This window comes from Epinephelus moara, chromosome 16 (assembly GCF_006386435.1).
Source record: "Epinephelus moara isolate mb chromosome 16, YSFRI_EMoa_1.0, whole genome shotgun sequence".
In the NCBI taxonomy this organism is placed as follows: domain Eukaryota; kingdom Metazoa; phylum Chordata; class Actinopteri; order Perciformes; family Serranidae; genus Epinephelus; species Epinephelus moara.
In genome coordinates this window covers 45584173-45604557 of record NC_065521.1, presented here as the reverse complement: position 1 = coordinate 45604557, position 20385 = coordinate 45584173, and the positions used below count along the sequence as shown (strand labels likewise).

The window sequence follows — 20385 nt, the reverse complement described above, 5'->3', positions numbered from 1 at the left end:
GAGTAAAAAAATGAGAATTTTTTTCAACTCCAGGATTTCATCTTTAACTTTTAACTTTCAAACATCAAAGGGTAAGTTTTAAAAATCTAATAACTCATTTATGGTGGAGGGAGGGTCATGGGTTTTCCTCCAGTCACTCAGGGAGGTTCAAGGGGAAATATCTGGAGCTTCAGGGTGGGTAAAAAAACAAACAAACACAAAAACAACAAAGTCACACCCCAGCCATCCCCCTCCTCTCATAAGTAAAGAACAGTCCCTTATATTTTTAAAATTTACCCTTTGATGTTTGAAAGTTAAAAGTTATGGATGAAATCCTGGAGTTGGAGAAAGCCTCAGCTTTACACTCTTGTCATGCAAACAATTTATTTTTGGACAAATTTTTAATGAGACGATGAAAAAAGTCATTTTGATGAAATATCACTTTTTTAAGATCAGATTTGTTTGTTATGTTTTGGGTTTTTTTACGGTGGCATTCTTCGGCATTTCGTCAGCGTTTCAGTGTAATTTGGGGGATTTTTAAAGAAAGCATGCCCTCCAAACCTGCATGTTTTCTTTAAAAATCTGAGATAAATACAAAATACAACCATTAAATTTGCTAGCCCTTCTCCCATGGAAAAAACCCCAAAACAGTCCCTTCTCAGTGCTTATAAATTTTTAACATGCTTCCTCCACTTTGCACCCCCCCTCCCCCCTCATAAATAACGAACAGTCCCTTATAAGGGGTGACTTGTGTGTGTTATTATCATGTACAGTCCCAAACATCATGGCTGTGGTCTGCAGATGTATGTGTCTGATGTGTAAACACTGTGAGGTGACTGACACCCTGCGGTGGACCAGCTGACTGTTAGCAGTTAGCCACTTAGCTTCTCTCCCTGTGTGTTTTGTTTGATTGCTGTTAGCAGCGAGATGGCGGCTTCCATCCTGGCGCACAGACGCTCTGCTTTGTATCTTTAACAGCGGCTCTCGGTCCCCACGGTGCCCCCTCACACTGATGCATGGAGCGGCCGTGTGGCGCTGTCTCCCGCAGCTGGATGTGTGATTCTGCTGGTTTCTGTTAGCCAGAGCAGCTACCGGCGGCTCGCTACCGACACTGCTCAGCGTTCACCGGGCAGGCTGCTGCAGTCTCTGGGCTAGCTAAACACACAGGTCCCTTTTAGACCCCCAGACTAGTCCCTATTAGAGCCACAGACTGGTCTCTGTTAGAGCCACAGACTGGATCACCAGAGGAGGAGGTTAATTCACTCTGTTAAATAAAACAGACGGAATCTGTGATCCCGTCTGAAAAAAAAGCTAGCTAGCTAGCTTCAGTTGGCTAGTTAGCCTCAGGAGCTAGTTAGCAGGCCGATGCTAATCCTGAGCAGCTGTTAGCAAACCGGAGACTTGTATTTTTTCGACTTAATTTGGATTTTTTTTCACCCCATCACTGAGGACCGGGAGAGGAGCACCCTGACAGCATCGTCATGGCTTCTGAACCTGCGGTGGTGCAGCCCCGCTGGAAGCGCGTCCTGGGCTGGACCGGCCCGGTCCCGCGGCCCCGGCACGGGCACCGAGCCGTGGCTATCAAGGAGCTAATGGTGGTTTTCGGCGGAGGGAACGAGGGGATCGTGGATGAGCTGCACGTTTATAACACCGGTACCCGGTTAACTCTTTTAAGTTGTGTAAAGTATGTCTGGAGGATATGCAGCTAAGCTAAGATGCTAGCCGTGCTATGATTAGCTGCTGTTTATGCTAACTGGAAGCTAACCGCTAGCTAACTAGCTTATTGGTTGTATTCAGTTGGTGTAAAACAATCTGATGCTGGTATGCTGTTGAAGTTTACAGGGAGTTTAGCCTGCTAAGCTAGGTTAGCTACCCGCATGCTAACAGTATTAGCCATTTAGCTAACGGAGAGGATCCGGCAGAAATGGCGCGTTTTTACTGAAAACATTGCCGACGTCACAGAGACCCGCCCCCCCGCTGCCGCAGAAGAAAAGATGGAGACAAAAAATAAGAAATTATTTAAAAAATATACGTTTTAACTTTGAATCAATGAAAAACACAAACAGGAAATAATTTTTAATGTCTTAATGTGGTACACAGAAAACCCATAAAATAATACGTTTTGTGTTTTAATTTTGGATTTAAAAGAAAAACAAACTTAAAATAATGTTAAATATTTTTTCTTTGGATCAAAGAAATAAACATTAACAAATATTTAATATTTTAACTTTGGATGAATAATAATGATAATAATTTATGTTTTAACTTTTGACCAAACAAAAAAACATGAAATAATGTTGAGTGTTTTAGTATTATATATAATTAGATAAATAACAAGTGTGTGTGTGTGTGTGTTTCTGCAGCTGTATTTTGTTCCTGAAGATTCACTTGACATGAAAACCAAGATGAGAGAAATATTTTGGCTGAAAAGAAAAAAAATGAAGTTAGTGAGTGTGTCCATGAGTCATTGATGAAGCCGACTCTACGCATTTATCTTTTGACTACATAACTGACTGATGTTGGTGTTATTATTTCTACAAGTATTTTTTACGTTTTTACAATAATGCACCATTAATATTACAGTAATTTATCATCCCATCAGATCAGCTGACCCTCATCTCCACTGAGACACATTTAAATGATTAGACAGTCCTCCATGATGACCCTGGATCTGTTTCAGGGTCTCAGGATGGAGGAAGTAGAATGATCACACACAAATCCTGCAGCGACTAACCAGCAGCTCATCCTGGAGATGTTTCAGTGTGTAGTGTAATGAACTCTTCCTGTAATCTGTCTGACTCCCCTGTAGCCACCAACCAGTGGTTCATCCCTGCAGTGCGAGGCGACGTCCCCCCTGGATGTGCCGCCTACGGCTTCGCATGTGACGGGACAAGGCTGCTGGTGTTTGGAGGGATGGTCGAATACGGAAAATACAGCAGCGACCTGTACGAGCTGCAGGTCAGTGATGTCACTGCAGAGGGCACAGTCTACCTGGGGGCTGCTGGCACACCTAGGGACTGTTGGTACACCTGGGGGCCAGCGGTACACCTGGGGGCCAGCGGTACACCTGGGCAGTCTGCTGATGGAGAGGTTGTATGTGACACGCTGTCTGTTTTCTCCCTCAGGCGAGTCGTTGGGAGTGGAAACATCTAAAGGCCAAGGCTCCAAAGAATGGCCCGCCCCCCTGCCCCCGCCTCGGACACAGCTTCTCTCTGATTGGCAGTTGCTGCTACCTGTTTGGAGGACTGGCCAATGACAGTGAAGACCCCAAGAACAACATCCCCAGGTAAGAAACATCAGACGGTCCTCAGGTACCTGCACCACTGTCTGACCCAGAGCCAGGTTATAGTCAGGAACCTTCTGTACACCTGTCCCTCTCAGGTATCTGAACGACCTGTACCGTCTGGAGCTGCGACCGATCTCCAGCGTGGTCGGCTGGGAGATCCCGACAACTTCAGGTCCGCCGCCACCACCTAGAGAGAGTCACACGGCTGTGGTGGCGAATGGTCGCAACGGCAACAGACTCATCATCTACGGAGGGATGAGCGGCTGCAGACTGGGAGACCTGTGGGTGCTCCACACAGGTGAGTTAGCCTCCACACAGGTGAGTTAGCCTCCACACAGGTGAGACAGACTCCGCACAGGTGACTTCACACTGACTTCTGACTGGTCCCTGTTCTTATGATGTCACAGATTCTCTGACGTGGAGTAAACCGGCCCTAAATGGAACTGCCCCCCTCCCCCGCAGCCTGCACTCTGCCACCACCATCAACAACAAGTAATACTACATATACATGTTGTTAATGCATCTGTTAATCTGACATTTATACTTTAATCTAACCTGTCTGTCTGTCTCCACCTGTCTGTCTGTCTCTCTGTCAGGATGTATGTGTTTGGAGGTTGGATTCCTCTGGTGATGGATGATGTCAAAGTGGCGACTCATGAGAAGGAGTGGAAGTGTACCAACACACTGGCCTGTCTCAACCTGGGTACACACACACACACACACACACACACACACGGGTCCCCACTGTGTGTAAACAGATGTATTTCCCCACAACATGGGTAATACATGTTCACACACACACACACACTCTCTGTTCAAAGAGTAGTAACATCATCAGGAAATTGACACTGCAGCGAAACTACCTGTTCATCTGTCTGTCCACTCTGAAGACTCGATGTGTTGGGAGACGGTCCTGATGGACAGTCTGGAGGAGAACGTCCCCAGAGCTCGAGCAGGTCACTGCAGCGTGGCCATCAACTCAAGACTGTACATCTGGAGCGGCAGAGATGGATACAGGAAGGCCTGGAACAACCAGGTGTGCTGCAAGGACCTCTGGTACCTGGAGACAGGTGAGGACTGATGTTAAATATCTGGGGTCAGGTGAGGAGCTGTGTTAGATAATTGGCGACAGGCGAGGAATAAATACCTGTAGCACCTGGAGACAGGTGAGGAACAGATGTTCAGTTTAAACTTACCTGTCTCACCTGTCTGTCCACAGAGCGTCCCTGCGCTCCCTCCCGGGTGCAGCTGGTCCGAGCCAACACCACGTCTCTTGAGGTGAGCTGGGGTCCATCACAGACAGCTGAGACTTATCTGCTGCAGGTGCAGAAGTACGACATCGGCTCACCTGCCTCTAGCCCCGCCCCCAACCCCATCCCCACTGCCACACCTGTGGCCAGCTCCCCCAAGACCCCTGTCCCCATCACCATGCCACCAGCTAACCAAACTGTCCCGCTGTGTGGCATCACGCTGGTTCCCTCCCCCACTGCCTCCGCACCTGGAAGCCCATTGGCTGCCGCTGCCAAATCACCAGGTAGGTTTACTCGCCTGTACAGGTACATCTACAGGTGGCAGCAGGTAGATCAGAATGTTCTTCACCTGTGTCCTGTATTTCTGCAGCTGTCCTGAGGATGGCAGCAGCTCCAGGTGCAGCAGGCGGACCCTCCATCGTCACAGTGAGACAGGCTGTGCCAAAGTCTCCGGTCACCGTGACGACACTTCCTGCAGGTGTTCGTATGGTCGTACCCGCTCAGGCCGGTCAGGGGACGGTAAGGAGATCTTTATTCCTCTGGAGCTTCTCACCACATGTTAATCACACTTTAGCCACGTTATACCCAAACACTTTGAGTATCGTACCCTCAGAGCTGGTGGTTAACCTTCAAGGACACGTACCTAAACCAGCGATACTTAACTTACAGGCTGCAGGCCAAATCTTGCCCCCGATAGGCTGCCAGGTGGCCCCCCAACTATTTTCTAATTAACAATGAAAATGAATGAATTTACACTGGAAATTTTTTAGATGCTGATAATAGCCATAAGGTGCCAGAGTGCATTAAAAGCATCAAAATGGACCCCCGACAGAGGTCCAGGCTCAGCCCCTGTTGTCCTCAAATCCTAGAAACACTCCTGTGTAAAAGTGCGAGGCGACTGCGACTGGCCCTGAGCTACCTGTCATTTTTTAAAAGTGGCCCCCGGGCAAAACAAGCTGAGTGTACCTGAACTAAACTGTAGATCTTTTTAGCGTTTCCACCGCAGACAGGACTCTGTGAAAGAGGTGGGATTGTCAGCGTATAGCAGTGCTTCTCACGCTGTTAAGCTAAATAAGAAGCTGTAATGGCGGACTGCCAGCACTCTTGCCTGTTCGGGGGTGATGACGTTTAATGTCCCTGACAGGGTTTGTAGTCGTATTGAGCAGCTTGTTAGCAACCGCCTTTTTTACGACATGTAAAAGCTTCAAAATTCACAAGTAGGGTATTTACTGACGTGTTTTATGTCGTAGAACAAAACCTGAAACTCGCTTAAGCTTTTGTTAACCACAGACCTTATTTGAGGCATTTTACCAAAATCCCATTCAAAAAATGTATTGACTTTTAGACGAGAGAACTGGAAGTGCTAAAAGCGCTAACGAAGTTCCGGGTTTACTGGCACACTCTATACAGGCGCTCTTCCCTTTGTTAAATGTATGTAGTGCACAGCTCACGCCACCAGAGGTCAGTCTCCGATCTCTACTGATGGAACAGGCGGCTGAACTAAGAGACACCGCAACACAGTGTGTTGGTGGAGTAACGCCCAGGCCACACTGGCTGTGTGAGCAACACGTGCACATCATGGGAACACATTGTGTTTTTTTTCTGGTGGTTTTTTCCGTGGTTTTATTTATCTAGAGGGAAATTCCTATGCCAGAGAAATGCTTTAAATTACAGTAACACTAAGGACAGTAACCAAAATTAAACATTCACAACCAGAACAACCAGTGGGTCACTTATTGGGCCCAGTTGTAGAATAACAATAGAGTATTAGATATTTGGAAAAATATACAAATAACAAGATAAGAAGTGTTTTCATGGAGCAAAAGCAAAAACCAGCGTCTAACAGAGTAACAACAGAAGTACAATAAGTACAAGAGTCACTAATAATGAACTAAAATGGTGGAAAAAGCAGACTGCGCCTGATGATCAATTAAGGGTTCATCTCGACCAAAGTTTTTGATTGTTGGAACAGTGGACTGACTGACTGGAGAAACCAGAACAGTTTGGGTGAGTTTTATGTGTTTGACGATTTTCAGTGACCAAGAGAAACGAGAATTCAAAAGGTGTACAGTTGTATTTCTCTGTTTAATGAGGAAAATAGTTGTGAGGTTATTACATTTCTTAACTTTGCATGAGTTTCTACTGGGTTTTTTTTTTTGAGTTTGAAAAAGGTGAACGAGCTTGCACAAAGTAGTGGCGTTGCCAGTACCCCGCTGAAATTTCAGGACGTTATGAAGGTATGAAAAATGACTTACTGTCCAAGCCTACAAGAGTCTGCTGATGCTGTCGTGCTGAACTTTATTTCAATAAAATTCAACATGAAGCCTCATATTTATTAGGAGCTTTTCCAATAATGGTTAATGATTGATCAAAAAGTTCATTCATTCATTCTGTCATGACAGAAAATGTTTGAGTACCACTGCAGGATAGTGACCGGGGTTGGGAACCGGAGGGTCGCCGGTTCAAGTCCCTGTCCGGTCCAAATATGGAGCGTGGACTGGTGGCTGGAGAGGTGCCAGTTCACTGCCAGGGTGCCCTTGAGTAGAAACCCCGAACCGCTCAGGGCGCCTGACCAAGGCAGCCCCCTCACTCTTGATTTGATTTGATTTGATTTTTTATTTATTTCGAACGTGTAAACAGAAATGTCATAAGAAAAAAAGCAAACAAAAGATTCTCAACACAATTTCGCAATTCGGTTTACATTTCCGAAAAGGAGTGGGAGGAAGTACATACTTATTTAATCCCACCCCCTATCCATAAATCCATTTTTTGTTAATTAACTAGCTTCCCATTACAATAATTAACAACATAAACTTTTCCCTTCAATTAACAAAGTCTTACAAAATATTTCAAAAACATAAATTCACAGTCAACATATACCAAAATACAATTTTACAAAAGAAATGTGAGGTAATCTAGGAAAATAACTAGCACCATAAATAAATAAGGCAAACAATATACAAATATACTGCTAAGGATTGTCGTGACTGTACCCTTTGAAAATCATTTCTTTATATCTTTTTTTAAATTGCTTCATGTTTGGACATTTCTTGAGCTCCCCATCAAGACTGTTCCATAAATTTACCCCCCAAACAGAAATACAAAAACTTTTCCTGGTAGTACGAAAACTTGGGGTTTTAAAATTGAATAGCCCTCTTAAATTATAAATTCCCTCTTTTTGTGTAAACATGTTTTGAATATTTGCTGCTAGTAAATTATTTTTTGCCCTAAACATTATTTGTGCTATTTGATAATTGATCAGGTCTTCCAGTTTTAATATATGTGCCTGTAAGAATAATGGGTTTGTATGATCCTGATATCCAGCTTTGTGAATGCAGCGTATTGCTTTTTTTTGAAGAATGATTAATGACTGTAGTGTTTTGTAAGTGCTGCCCCAGACCTCTGCACAGTAACTTAGATATGGTAAAACCAGTGAACAGTACAGAATGTGGAGTGATTTGTGATCTAAAACCTGTTTTGCTTTGTTTAATACTGCAATGCTTCTTGATATTTTGGAGTGGATATGTTTGATGTGTGATTTCCAGCTGAGTTTTTCATCTATTGTAACACCAAGAAATTTATATACAGAAACTTGCTCAATCTTAATCCCATCTACCACAATATTTATTTGGGTACCTTTTCCCAAGTTCCCAAATAACATGCATTTTGTTTTGGTTAAGTTTAATGATAGCTTGTTTTTATCAAACCATATTTTATTTTGCACATTTCTGAAGTAATATGTTTTTGTAACTGACAAACATCATCTCTGGAACAAAAAATGTTTGTGTCATCAGCAAATAAAACGAGTTTAAGTGTTTCAGACACACTGCATAAATCATTAATATATAGAATAAACAATTTAGGGCCCAAAATTGACCCCTGGGGGACACCACAGGTAATGTCCAAACATGAGGAGCAACAATCACCCACCTTCACAAACTGCTGCCTGCTAGACAAATAACTTTTCAGCCAGTTTAGTTTGACATCAATCCACTTTGTGCATGTATAGGTCCTGTTTGTGCATGTGTGTGTATTTCGGGCCTGTGTGTTAACGACAACGGAGTGAAAAATTGAATTTCCCCTCGGGAGGATTAATAAAGTATATAAAATTAGACGCTAAAATAATTTTTAAAAATCTCGTCAGTTGTACAAAAGCAGATTTTAAATAATTCTGTCATAAAATCAAAAGTTTTCAGCAAACTCCACGATGTTACAGCGGGTCCCTCTGTGATCATTTTCAAGTTTTTCATCTTTTATCCATGTCAGCCTGTAAAAATATGCATGTTTGAAAAAGATTTTTTCATTGTTTGGAGTCTGTTTCAGCAGAAACACAAAACCTGCACACTTCAATATTTGTTTATCACAAGTCGTGTCATCATCACAGTACTAGACGTCATCACACATCACATGTTTGCCTCATACCATGCTTGCCTTGTTGTTATGAAACTGAAATTCATACTGTATGAGTCATTTGGCAACTAAACTATCTCCATGACAACAGAGCAACTCTTTCCACTGATGAAGCCCACAGAATGTGGCTGAAAGCTCCTGAATGTTCCACTTTACTGGACTTTCTGTTCTGAACTTTTTGTCAAACTCTTGTTTCAAACTTAACTTTGACTTTCAACAGTTGAAGTACCCTCTTCCTACTTCCTGTTTGCTCTCAGCCAACAGGAAGCAGTCCTCAGATGAGTGGTATGGCTGCACTGGCGGCAGCGGCTGCAGCGACCCAAAAGATCCCTCCATCCACAGCGACTGTGCTCAACGTCCCCGCTGGAGCAACTGTTGTAAAGACGGTGCGGTACAACACTGTGATGGTACTGTTGGAACAGCTGTTGTGATCAGCTGATCAGTACAAACATGTTTCCTGTTTCCTGTCTCAGGTGAGTAACCCGGCCACTCGAATGCTGAAGACTGCTGCTGCTCAGGTGGGCGGGGTCCCTGTAGTCTCCACCCCCGGGACCCCCGGCCGACCAATCATCACAGTGCACAAGTCGGGCACGGTGACGGTGTCCCAACAGGCTCAGGTGGTCACCACAGTGGTGGGCGGAGTCACAAAGACCATCACACTCGTTAACAGTCCTCTCAGTGTGGGAGGAGGCGGGGCTCTGGTGAGTGATGTCACCTGCTGTAATTAAGTTTTAATATGTCATTAAAACTCTGAACCATAAGTCATACAGATGTTTGATCGATACGTTTTGGATGTCAGGTAGACTGACCTGATGACATCACTCCTCCCTCTCTTTCAGATCGGTAACCTTGGTAACCTGGGGAAGATGATGTCCATGGTTCAGACCAAACCAGTTCAGAGTGGAGCAGCTACTGGTCAGACTGTGGGCAGCCCAGTCACCCAGATCCTCCAGGTACTGGTTACTGAGATCTACTGAGGAGCAGTGCATGTTGTGTCTGTCGTTTTTCTGACCCACTTTAGATGAGACCACGCCCACTGCGGCGAAAGCAGAAGAACCTCCTCTGTGTTTATCTGTTTATACTAATAGTTGCTGGCTGGATTTGATTGGCTGCTGCCATTAAAGAGAAACTTTGGTGATGACACGAGTGAAATCAGTGCAGAGACTCTAAGACAGCTGTCAGTTATTTCAGTCACTGTTCGTGTGCTGCAGTCAAACTGTTGAACCAGACGGTACTGATCAGATATGAATCTAGATTCTGTTACTGCATCACCAGATGTTCTCAGAAACATCTCTCTGTTAAGTGTTAAGTCGTTAAGTTGTCTGAAATGCCCCGTAAGTTTACACCTGATATTAACCCCTCCCTCTGCGCCAGGCGAAGGCCGGCCTCCCAGCAGGGACCATCCTGAAGCTGGTGACCTCAGCAGACGGTAAACAAACCACCATTCTCAGCACCGCCCAGGCTGGCGTCGCCCCGGCAACCTCCAAACCTGGGACTACCTACATCAAGACCATCCCAGTGTCAGCACTGCAGGGTGGGGCAGGTACAGGACAGACACAGACACACACACACCTAAACACCTGAGCTGAACTTTATGTGTAATGTGATGACTGACTGAGTGAAGCCCCTCCCCCTACAGGTGCCAACAGTCCAATCACAATCCTGACCACCAAAATGGTGACACCAGGTACTGCTGGGAAGATCATCACCACTGTCCCCAAGATCTCTGCAGGCGGCCAGCAGGGGCTCACACAGGTCACACACACACACACACACACACACACACATACACACAGATATTCTACAATCTAAAATCTTATCAGATTGTATTTTCAGTAGGGCTGCCCTTTAACAGTCAACCAAACGTTAGTCGACCAGAAAGGTCATTAGTCGCCAAGGTTAGTGAATCACATAAGATCTTAGGAGCTACACCTTGTCAAAATATATCCAAACCTTAATTTGAAAGGACAGACATAGGAAGTGGCCACGCTCAGCAGACAGACGGGAGGTCTGCTTTTAGTTCCTGTCGAGACACGTGCCGCTGCGTTCTGGATCAGCTGCAGAGTGTTTAGAGAGACATGTTGGGGCAACCTGATAATAAGAGATAAATATAATCCAGCCTTGAGGTAACAAATACATGGACCAGTTTTTAGATAGGCCTAATGTCAATATTACACAGGTGAAAGAACACAGTTCTTGAAGTTTTATTATTTTATATGGAAGTTAAAGGACATATCTTGATCAAAGATTACTCTGAGGTTCCTTACGGTGGTGCTGGGGATCAGGGCATTAAGAGAAACTATATCTGTAGCTCATCTAGGTTTTGATATCCTTAAGACATGCCTGTAGTTTAATTAGCTTTCTTCTGGCTCGATTGATAGATATAATTGCGTATCATCTGCGTAACAGAAATGTACAGAATGATTCCTCATAACATAGCCTAAGGGAAGCATGAAAAAGTGAATACAATTGGTCCAAGCACAGAACCTTGTGGAACTCCGTAACAGACTGTCACATCAGCTGTCACAAACCTTTGTGTGTCTGTGTGTGTTCAGGTGGTGCTAAAAGGAGCTCCGGGGACGCCTGGTTCGATCCTCAGGACCGTCCCAATGGGCGGAGTCAGACTGGTGTCACCGGGAGTTGGCGGCGCCAAACCCACCGTCACCACACTGGTTGTCAAGGGAACCACAGGTAAACACGGTTTGGCCGTGGAGGCGTTCCTCTGCTGTAACATGCGGAGCCATCCTGTTGATAGAATACAACACATCATCAGTGATGGGCCTTCAGGTGTTGAGGGTCTCGCCCAGGTGACCCAGCTGTGGTTGATCAGGCTTGTTTTAGGTGACATTGGCTCCTCCCCCTGGGCCTCCTCTCCTGATCCACAGCCATCTCTCAAGTATTCTTGGGCAAGATACTTAGCTAAATTGCTCCTGATGTCATCACTGTGTGAGTGTGTGTGAATGTTGCAGAGAGTAGCAGTTGGCGACTTGTATGATAGCCCCACCCACCTGTGTGTGTGTGTGTGTGTGTGTGTGTGTGTGTGTGTGTGTGTGTGTGTGTGTGTGAACCAATCCCAGCCCTCTGACAGGTGTGTTTGTGTCTCAGGTATGTCCAGTCAGGGGACAGTAACAGGAAGTATCTCCACCACAGTGGCAGGAGGAGCTGTTTCAGCTGCTAATGCCTCCCTGGCAACACCCATCACAACCCTGGCAACCATTGCCACGCTGGCCAGCCAGGTTACTACAGCAACTGCAGCAGCGGGACATAAACAGGTAAAAAGACTGACGGACAGGTACTGTAGTAATACTGCAGTTTTTTTTCTCTGCACTGTAGTACAGCAGTGTGTGTGTGTGTGTGTGTGTGTGTGTGTGTGTGTGTACTAACACTGCAGATCTGTGTGTACAGGTGACTCTGATCACGACTCCGAGTGGTGCCGAGGCTCAGCCGCTGGTCCAAGATCTGCCCGTCACCTTCATGGCTTCACCTACCTCAGAAGAACTTGGAAGTACGACAAGTACTACTACGACCGCTACTGCAGCGGCAACCATGGGCGGCAGTGATAGAGTGTGCTCCAACCCGCCCTGTGAGACCCACGACACAGGAACCACCAACACCGCCACCGTCGCCTCTGCAACCATAGGCGGCAACAACAGAGTGTGCTCCAACCCGCCCTGTGAGACCCATGACACAGGAACCACCAACACTGCCACTGTTGCCTCGGCAACCATGGGCGGCAACAACAGAGTGTGTTCCAACCCGCCCTGTGAGACCCATGACACAGGAACCACCAACACTGCCACCGTTGCCTCGGCAACCATGGGCGGCAACAACAGAGTGTGCTCCAACCCGCCCTGTGAGACCCACGACACAGGAACCACCAACACTGCCACTGTTGCCTCGGCAACCATGGGCGGCAACAACAGAGTGTGTTCCAACCTGCCCTGTGAGACCCATGACACAGGAACCACCAACACTGCCACCGTCGCCTCGGCAACCATGGGCGGTCAGGTGAGAGCACACCTGCCTGCAGACAGCTGCATCCTGATTGGTTAATCTTCTGAGACCACATGGGGATGGGGGATTCTTTGGGGGAGACAGCAGGGCGACAGTAGATGCCACATAAGTGATATACATCATCTGAAAGCTGGGAACCTGAAGATTAATTTGAGATGCAGCTCGGCGCCGTGTGAAGCTGCTCTCATCATAAATATGTAATAAATATTGTGTTCTGTTTCGGCACCTCTTCAGATTTTGAAAGTTTAGAGTGCATAGGGGCTGAGAACATTATGATCAGAGTACATGATGGCCGTTCCCATCCTCATTTACGTTTCACAAGTTGTTGAAACAGTTTTTGTTTTGATACCGTAGTTACCACAGTAAGACACCAAGCATTTTCAGTGATTGGATGGCGAGCACTTCTGTTCTGGAAACTGCTGAGAAACCCCCTTATTGTCAGTATACCTATGAAAGTCATCGTCCTCTGAGTGCTGCAGGTCTCTAGTTTGTAGCTGTGAAGTGTCACGAGGCTGTGATTATCCAAGAGGTTACTATAGGTCGTTTCATACAGTGATGTCCGTTAAAAAAAAAAAAACAAGGTCTCACTACATTGAAATGACGACTGTTAGTGGTGGGAATCACCAGAGGCCCCATGATACAAAATGATCACGGCACTTAAGTCATAGGGCAGCTCCCCCCTTCTAAAGGGGCCAGCGTGGTTGGTACCACTTATATTTTAGGTCTTCTGATGTCATATGATGCTCTGGTATCTAACTGTAAAACTCAGCCCTCTGTAGCCTCGGACAGACAGGTGTGTCGGCCAGAGACTGAACTCTGGTGTTTGTACCTGCAGGTGTGTTCAAATCCTCCGTGTGAGACCCATGAAACAGGAACCACCAACACCGCCACCACAGCGACAGGTAACCTGCCGACACGACCAACAAGACACGGTTTAATTATCATGTTAATGTGGTCAGTAAAACAGGCGTGAAGAGAATTAACATTAATATAGTTACCTTAATATCAGGAAATGATGTCACTTCCTGTCCTCTGTCTGCAGCTCAGCAGGGTGGAGACGGTCTGCAGGGAGACTCCGCCTCCTCCTCATCTGACCCTACCTCCTCCGTGTCTGACACAGCCTCCTCCACCACAGCCAGTCAGAGCAGAGCTGTTACCACGGTTACACAGGCCACACCCACCCCCGGCCCATCTATACCTGTGAGTGACTCACACTCACTCACCTACACACTCACACAAACCATTGTCCCCTCTGATGTCCCATGATTCCCTCTTTCTGTTTGTGTGTAGGAGATCTCCTCATTGGTCAGGGCAGAGTCCTCTGATGCTGTTGTCATGGCGACAGCAGCAGCAGAGGAGGGGGAGGAGCCTATGCAGATGGCGGTCCCAGTGTTACAGGTTCACACGGAGGGCAGCGCGGCAGCAGCACAGGTGCACACGCAGCGAGCTCTGTAGACTGATACCTGACACCTGTGCTCATACACCTGACCTGACACACTCACTAATACACACACACACACACACACACACACACACACACACACAATGACACATGAGTAACACATCAGCTTGTCTTTCTTTCAGACGGACGGTCTCCCTCAGGAGCTGATGTCATCAGAAGGGGACGGAGGTGAGGAGGTCTCCGGGGCTACGACCCTGATGGTGACAGGACTGACCTCCGATCAGCTGGCTGTTACCACGGCAACAGAGGAGGCAGTTCAGCAGGCGACCATACGGGCGGTCCTGCAGGCAGCAGCACAGATGGGTGAGATGAGATGACAGAGGTCACACAGAGAAGTTTTAATGTTCAGGAGCTGATCCATCATGTTGAGGGAGGAGACACTTTGCATATTCATCCTCATCCGTGTGTGTGTGTGTGTGTGTGTGTGTGTGAAGGAGGAGGGGCGGTGGATCAGTCCATCCCCATCGTTCTGACCCAGCAGGAGCTGGCAGCTCTGGTCCAGCAGCAGCAGGACATCCACAACCATCCAGAGTCAGAGCCAGCGGAGCAGAGCAGCGTGCCTACAGGTAGAGCAGCAAACACAAACGTCTCAGACTGTTTCCCACAGACACTCAGGACCTGAATCAGTGAACGAACATCTCAGTGATGTCATGCTTCAGCATCCTACTGTGAAATCAGTGTTTAGTGTGGGTGGTTCAGGGGTTAGCATTGTTGCCTGACAGTAAGAGGGTTCCTAGTACGAACCCTGGGGTGTGGGAGCCCCTCTGTGCAGAGTTTGCATGTTCTCTCTGTGTCAGCTTGGCTGGTTTGGTCATCTTTCGTCTGGGACAGCCCAACATCACACAGTGTGTACCGAGCTTTAGTGGTTAAACCTTGTTTTGGGACTGAAGATGTCTCAGTGAACTGAAGCTGGAACAACATTTAGGCTGCTGTCAGCCCTAGAGTGGTCTCCTCTGGTCTGAATCAGGGACTCATGTTGTTCCAAAGTTGTATAATTGCCTAGAGTTGGTTCGTGTTCTCACGGCAGCATTTACAAGAGGACCAGATCAAATGCCTTGTGTGAGAAAGCTGCTCTTGATTGGTCAGAATTTCCATGTGGGAAAAATCCAGGAAGTAAAGCAAACGTTGAAGAAGAGTACACTTGCAAGATAAATGTGACACTTTCTAATGTCACAATGGAGGGACAACTACGCAGGTTGATTTTAGCGCTGCTCATCGTGGACTATATTGCTGTCATTGTTCATTTTAGTCAAACCATACAGTTTGAAAACGAGGCGCGGCTCCAACTAGAAAACAATGTTTTGATGCATTGGATGTGCTGAATGTGCATATTAAGGCAGTACAGGAGGAGGTGCACATTAATAATCCTCCAGGACTGTAACATGCTCATGTTTAACCCAAACAATGTGTCATGTGACTGCAGTTGCTTCACATCCAGGTCGGAACACCTTCTCACCACAAACCAACCGCACCAGAGTTCCTTTGGAACCGGACTGAGACCACCTCTTCAAGAAGGTCTCGGTCCGGTTGTTTTGGTGTGTTCACACCTGCACAAATGAACCTGAGTTCGATTGAACCGAATCAAACAGGGCAGGTGTGAACGCAGCCTCAGTCTGACTGATTGATCATTTAGTTCACTCTAACTTTCGGCTTTAATCTTTAATTGTTTCATAAAAACTGACCTAATTCTCTGAATAATAACAGACTGATACACTGTACACACACACACACACACACACACACACACACACACACACGTATTCATAATTCATCTTTTTACTTCCAACTTCTCATGTAACGTGAAAACATTTGATTTAATTTTGCCCCTTTTTTAATATTTAAATTACCTCCTGTTCAGTCCCAGTTTAACTCTTGGATGACTGACTGGTGAAACGTGTTGTTTAAAATAAGGATAAAAACAGTAAATTCTACCTGAACACTTCTTCTTCTGTGGTTTGGTCACAGTCTCACCTGTCTGACAGGTGTCGTTCTTCTCCAGACTTTTGTCCTCCTGCTCTGTTCAATAAAGTTTTCTGTTGTTTCCCAGAGGGCCTTGCTCCAGCAGACAGCCTGAATGACCCGTCAGCAGAGAGTACCCAGCTGACATCATCAGCAGTGACCAGCGCCGTGGCTCGATTGGCCAGTACGTTTGGACCCGCCCCGCCTCTGACTTCAGGGGGCGTTATCAAGATTGAACCTACGGCCTCCGAGGTGACCAATGGTGTCGCAGCAGCCGCAGGGGTGAGAAACGAGCTGGCAGAGGATTAACATACAGGCAACATGCTAACAACATGTTGACAACACGCAAACACTCACATATCACACTAACAACATGCTCATTAACATGTTAACTTTGTGTGTGCGTGTGTAGAAGCAGAAGGTGACATCATCGGCGAAAGAAAGTCGCTGGTATGACGTCGGCATCGTCAAGGTTACCAACATGGTGGTCACACATTACTATGTCCCCTACGATGACAACTTGGCCGACGTAAGAACACATGAAACACCTGAGCTCCTCTCCTGTCAGGTGTCACTGACTGTTACCATGGAAACATGGCTCATAGTTCAGAGTTAGGGGGTAGGGTTATATAACTGAGACCAGGTTATTGATCAGGTTATTGATGATATGTGTACCTGCAGGATGACTCAGGTGTGGTCCCAGACTACAGTCAGATGAGGAAGGTGGAGCTGCAGCCGGGGACAGCGTATAAGTTCCGTGTCGCAGGGATCAATATCTGCGGCCGCGGAGCGTTTTCCGAGGTGTCGGCCTTCAAAACATGTCTTCCTGGTTTCCCTGGAGCGCCGTGCGCCATCAAGATCAGCAAGGTGAGACACGCCTCCTGTCTGTGATGTTGTAAACAAACTGGTTTAGTCCCAGTAGAACCAGTAAGTTTAAAGAGGAGATGAAACACCGAACAGTGTTACTGCGGTCTGTTTGATTTTACCAAAGATGAGATATGATGCTGCAGTCAAACTTGATATTCACCAAGATATGCTAGAGGACTTGTAGCCAGACTTGTGAGACGCTGCGCCCTGCTGGTGAAACGTAACATCACAATCTAGTTTTCTGGCAAATCTTTGTGGAGATCAGGTTTGATTAGAGTCACATCCTGCCTCAGGTCAAATCCAAACCAGTCACAGTGTTCAGCGTTTCTCCTCTTCAAGTTTTCATTCAGCCTACTCTGTAGCAGCAGGTCGGGTTACCATGGAAACACCATCACTGTAATGTGTTGTGATAGAGCTTAGAGACCAGCAGGGGGAGCCACACAACTCTGTTATTACATGTATCTGCTCATCAATTACTCACATGCAGAATCTGTTTAATTCTTATCTTATCTTAATGTCATCTTATCTTATCTTATCTTAATGTCATCTCATCTTATCTTATCTTAATGTCATCTTATCTTATCTTATCTTAATGTCATCTTATCTTATCTTATCTTAATGTCATCTTATCTTATCTCATCTTATCTTATCTTAATGTCAACTTATCTTATCTTAATGTCATCTCATCTTATCTTAATGTCATCTTATCTTATCTTATCTTATCTTAATGTCATCTTATCTTATCTTAATGTCATCTTATCTTATCTTAATGTCATCTTATCTCATCTTATCTCAATGTCATCTTATCTTATCTTAATGTCCTCTTATCTTATCTTAATGTAATCTCATCTTATCTTAATGTCATCTTATCTTATCTTAATGTCATCTTATCTTATCTTATCTTAATGTCATCTCATCTTATCTTAATGTCATCTCATCTTATCTTAACTTATCTTAATGTCATCTTATCTTATCTCATCTTATCTTATCTTATCTTATCTCAATGTCATCTTATCTTATCTTAATGTCATCTCATCTTATCTTATCTTAATGTCATCTTATCTTAATGTCATCTCATCTTATCTTATCTTAATGTCATCTTATCTTATCTTATCTTATCTTATCTTATCTCATCTTAATGTCATGTAGAGATGAAAGGGTTAGAGGAACCTGGATCCGGTTCCACCACACTGATCTGTCAGCAGATGTGGATCCTGTGGATCTGTTTATCTCTGTTCTTGTGGATCCTCAGAACCTGGACGGGGCCCAGCTGACCTGGGAGCCTCCTGCAGTCACGTCAGGGAGGATCACGGAGTACTCGGTGTACCTGGCCATCCAGTCCAGCCAGGCCACCTCCTCTGGCTCAGGTGCGGCCCAGCTGGCCTTCATGAGGGTGTACTGCGGCCCCACCCCGTCCTGCCTGGTCCAGTCCACTAGCCTCGCCAACGCCCACATCGACTACACCACCAAGCCCGCCATCATCTTCCGCATCGCTGCTCGCAATCAGAAGGGTTACGGGCCGGCCACGCAGGTCCGATGGCTCCAAGGTGAGAATAATAACCAGAGGATTATGTGCTGGCACGGATTGATCAGCTGTATGATCATTACTGATATTGATTATTGATGATCATATTCTCTCTCCTGTAGACAGCAGTAAAGACAACAAACCAGCTGTAAAGAGACCGGGAGCCTCGCCTGACGTGTAAGCTGCTCACATTTTCTCACGTGAAGAAGAAACACAGTATAGATACTGTGGAGTAACAGACCCTTTAAGAGCTGATGTCACGATGGTGGTCTCCACAGACAGAGTGTCCAGAGTGCGCTCTGCCACTCTGAGAGTGCGCTGCTCTGGATAACCCAACGCTACATTCAGACAGCGCTCCCAATTTATCAACGCTCCAGTTTGTGTCAGAGTGCGCTCCCACACTCACAATGAGTGTTTCTGAACGCATCACTCACATCATCTTCCTCCATCGTCTAAAACAAGACAACACAACTTGTTAGCTAGCGCTAGCTAATGTCTGTGGAGAACTGTTTTGCCTCCAGCTAAGCCCCGCCCACCAAAAAAACATCACACTGTTTACTAACAGTAAAAGGGTGCATATGTTCAGTGATATATTGTATTAATAATGAAGTATTTATGTGACACAGCTGATCTTTGAGTCGCATTAACACACTTTAAATTTCTGCCCTCAGTAAACCTGTCGGGCCAAAGAAGTTCAAAATCGACCAATAGGAGGAGCTGCCGTTCTGCTGGGGACTGTGATTGGTTAACGTTGTCTGAAGCCCCGCCCTGCAGCTGGTTCCTGTGACATCGCGGAGGAGGCGGGGCTCTGACTGCTTCAAAATAAATGACTTGTAGGATATTTGTACATTTTCAACCAATCGGAACTTGACGTTTTCGGTCGTCATGGAGAAGGTGAGGGGCGGAGCCAACAGCTTTTCACCCAATAAAGTTTGAATTTATTAAAAGTAGCTGTAGCTGTCCGTCTGTCTCAGATCCCACCCCCTGTGATGTCATGATAAGGTCATGTGGTGTCAGTGGGCGGAGTCTCTGCAGAGGGGCGGGGTTAAAACCAGCTCTGTTGTAAATTATTTTCTTTCTGTAGCATCAAAAAATATTTAGTTTATCCCTTTTTTTTTTATTATAAATTTCTGCAAGAAAAGTGTTATTATTTCTTCTTCTGTGGTTTCTGTTTCTTCATCTGTTGATCGAGAGCTTGTTGGCCGCAATGACGGAGCTCACCCATTGGTCAGTTTGTCTGAGCAGGAAGTCAAACCTGTCGTTTGTGAATATTCTCTGGAACAATAAAGATTTTTAGAGCATTTTTTTTTACCGGCCACGTGGAATCCACTTCCTGTCAGTGATCAGATGTCATGACATCAGACTCCTGTTTCTGTTCAGGTGTTGACATGTAGACACTACCTCAGCTGTGTGTTGGTGGCAGAGTCCACCGCTCAGTCTGGATCATCTGAGAACAAACAACTCTGAGAAATCGTTTTCATTGTTTGTATAATAAATATTATATACTGTGTATACTGAAGTCAAACTTTATTTGTAGAGCACATTTAAAAACAACCACAGTTGGGGCATCGGTGGCTTAGTGGTAGAGCAGGCGCCCCATGTACAAGGCTGTTGCTGCAGCGGCCCGGGTTCG

The 20385-nt window shown here is 45.8% G+C and overlaps 1 protein-coding gene across 1 annotated transcript; it reads left to right on the top strand.

The window, feature by feature from the left end:
- The first annotated feature begins 844 nt into the window (after positions 1–844).
- Positions 845–20262, top strand: hcfc1b (host cell factor C1b). The gene is given in 27 exon segments (XM_050064799.1): positions 845–1632; positions 2789–2937; positions 3105–3265; positions 3361–3563; positions 3673–3757; positions 3862–3968; positions 4156–4335; positions 4485–4799; positions 4886–5034; positions 9183–9626; positions 9765–9878; positions 10300–10468; positions 10565–10680; positions 11481–11616; positions 12031–12197; positions 12331–12669; positions 13775–13841; positions 13982–14139; positions 14230–14370; positions 14524–14704; positions 14836–14967; positions 16449–16642; positions 16773–16889; positions 17042–17227; positions 18480–18774; positions 18875–18929; positions 19424–20262. Coding segments are annotated over 27 exon segments (4572 nt in total). The 5' UTR covers positions 845–1460; the 3' UTR covers positions 19464–20262.
- Positions 20263–20385: the final 123 nt, after the last annotated feature.